This window comes from Cryptomeria japonica, chromosome 3 (genome assembly GCF_030272615.1).
Source record: "Cryptomeria japonica chromosome 3, Sugi_1.0, whole genome shotgun sequence".
Classification (NCBI taxonomy): Eukaryota; Viridiplantae; Streptophyta; class Pinopsida; order Cupressales; family Cupressaceae; genus Cryptomeria; species Cryptomeria japonica.
Genome location: NC_081407.1, coordinates 529420792 through 529423562, shown reverse-complemented (window position 1 = coordinate 529423562; position 2771 = coordinate 529420792). Strand labels below are relative to the sequence as shown.

Here is a 2771-nt window from a genome sequence, read left to right as displayed (position 1 = left end):
CTTTGCATTATAAGATCATTGGTCGGATTTTTGGGTTGCTTCTTGTACCCAAAGTGGCATTGAGCTCGCTACCCCTTTTATCATGATGGAATTATTTGCATACTCACTATCACTATCACTTCTCCCCTTACGAGGAGATGGACTCTATCTTTGCATTATAAGATCATTGGTAGGATTTTTGGGTTGCTTGTACCCAAAGTGACATTGACACTAGTACTATCAAACCTTTGCTACCTTGGTGGTGTGTGCTCATGTCAATTGAATGACCCTTAATTCCTCTGGAATAAAACCTCTACTTAAGCTTATCCCCATCCTTAAAATGATTGTTTTAAGTGCAACATTGTGCTTAATATTTTGATAGCTTCCTTTTCTTTTTCTTTTTTTCCCTTTACTACAATTTTTACTACTTAATTGTAGAGACAATAAACCTCTTTAAAATATATATTTAATCATACAATAAATTAAATGCAATTTTAAACCTTAGATAACTTGACAGCTGCAGTTAAAATAACTTGAGAGCTGGGTATAATAACTGCAGAAGGCTAATTGAAATCTTAATAAATACAGCCATACGGAACCAACACAACTGAGTTCTTATTTTAAATATGATTACTGGAGGACTACTGTAAATGTGAGATACCATCATACCGCTGAATACTTCACTTAAAATTTCGAAGTTTGCAAAAATGAAAACAAGAAGTTAAATTTTAAAACTTTTTGGAAATTTTTGCAGAAGAAAAAAAACATGGAAGTTTGTAAAAATAAGTAAGTCCTGGATAAAAGAAATCGGAGATGGGAAAAATTTCTGAATTCATAGATTCTCAATTATGAATTGCAAAGATCTGATGACTCTCGCTCGTTTCTTGTACAGCCCTTCATTTTGTTTCCTCACCTTGGGAAAATCTACATTACGAGGTGGAATGAAGGAGATATAAAATATACAAATTTGAAATGGTGAATATTGTTAGAAACTATTCTCAAGCACTAAAACGAGATGAACACAAACTGTCTACATATAATAAAATTTCGGTGAAAATAGCATTGCAAAAGGCGAGGGAATACAATGTTGCCGCTTCTACATGCAGAACCAGGGAAAAACATTAGCAGACTTGCATTCGCCCTAGATATAGACAAAAGAGGAGAACTATCTTTTTAGTTTAAATTCTGACGTAGAATTATCTAGTAAATATGATTGTTATCACATCGTACATATTCACAGCTCAAATAAGCAATACAATTAAGCTGACAATGCTCTTCTCCTTCGTGGATTGACTATATATACACCACTTTGGGAAGTGGGAACTAGTTGAGATGAGAAAAACTGAGGGAAAGGAGGAGATGAAGTGAATAGATTGGAATTTAAAGGTTCTGGCTCAATGGCAACCAATGGAATATCTGGAGGTATGGACTGAACATCCTGCACCCTTGTACTAATTTGTCTGTAATTATAAAACTTAAATCCAAAATAAGCCGAGACCATTAAGCAATAGGCTGCTGTTGCGATGACAAACAAACCCCAGAAGGTCCGTAAACTCAGCTGCCCACTGCCATACTTGTCCTCTCCATCCACACATGAAGATGATGATGAAGGAGAATGGGGACCAAACCACTTTCTGTGAATCTCCTCTAATTCAGTTTTATTCTGCGTTAAGTTAAGCACTGCAGATGTCATTTCTGAAACAACTGGAGACCCTTTGGCAAATAACTGCATCATATCACACAGAGAGTTAGATCATCTCTCACTTTTAAAGAATGATAATACAGATTCTCTTGTATCGAATACTTACAATTCCAAAGCCTCCCCTGTAGAAAGGCTGACCCACTATAGCAAATTCTCCGCAGTGTTTAGACATGACCATGTTGATATATGGAATCTCGTCGACTATGGCTCCAATGCTCCCATTTCTAAGTAGTTTAACATAATCCTCTGGCTTGACGAGAGATCTTAGTCTTGTTTGGTCAATTTTGAGCTCATCAGTCAGATAAGTTTCAACAAACGAGCCAAATAAATGTCCTATAGGCACGTTGCTGGCTCTCAGTGTCTCTATGTCTTGTATTGTTGGGGACAGTTGCTGGGCAGTGAGAATGGATGCAAGGCTAGCTGTATAGCTTGAATTTAAGATCAATACCACAAACAACCAGATTATCAAAATTAGTTTACCAAGACATGTCATAACCTTCTCTCCTGCACACAATTGAAGACAAGGTAGCATTAGATTATGATAAACAAAATCATTGCCAATTGGGAAAAATTATTTGTTGTCTTAAATTATTCATGGTTGGATTTCGGCAGAGAGCATATAAATGTAAGAAGAGATTAAATAAGAAAAGAAATCCAATGACTTCACTTACTGTGAGCAAATACAATTGTTGAAAATGAAAACCTGCAACCCAAACACACAATATTGTTACATACTATAAATGTAAATGCCAGTATATATCCTTATAATTTCTTATTTAACATTATCATCTAACCAAGAACAAAACACATTCCAATCAATGGACTTGTTTTAGTATACTTAATAAACTGTGATCAGTACATCCACTATTTTGGCAAAGGGCTATTAACTATTATCATCTTCGTTTCCATCTAGTCAATATCAATTTCTTCAAAGGGGATCTATATTGTTTCCCCTAATTGTTCACATTTAAATTGTTTCTCTGGAAAATATATATTTTGGAAAACATGGTATGTCATCTGAAGGAATTCTTTCTTTTTGTGAAAGCATGCATCTTATATGAGAATTTTGGACGGTTGCATATTTCATTTT

At 35.0% G+C, this 2771-nt stretch overlaps 1 protein-coding gene across 1 annotated transcript; it reads right to left on the bottom strand.

Annotated features, from left to right (window-relative positions):
* Positions 1 to 778: 778 nt before the first annotated feature.
* Positions 779 to 2440, bottom strand: LOC131874652 (glutamate receptor 3.1-like). Its single transcript, XM_059218433.1, has 3 exons — positions 2353 to 2440; positions 1788 to 2185; positions 779 to 1705 (listed from the first exon to the last, which is right to left on the bottom strand). The coding sequence occupies exons 2-3, from the start codon at positions 2172 to 2174 to the stop codon at positions 1238 to 1240; spliced, it is 855 nt and encodes a 284-aa protein (XP_059074416.1). The 5' UTR covers positions 2175 to 2185; positions 2353 to 2440; the 3' UTR covers positions 779 to 1237.
* Positions 2441 to 2771: the final 331 nt, after the last annotated feature.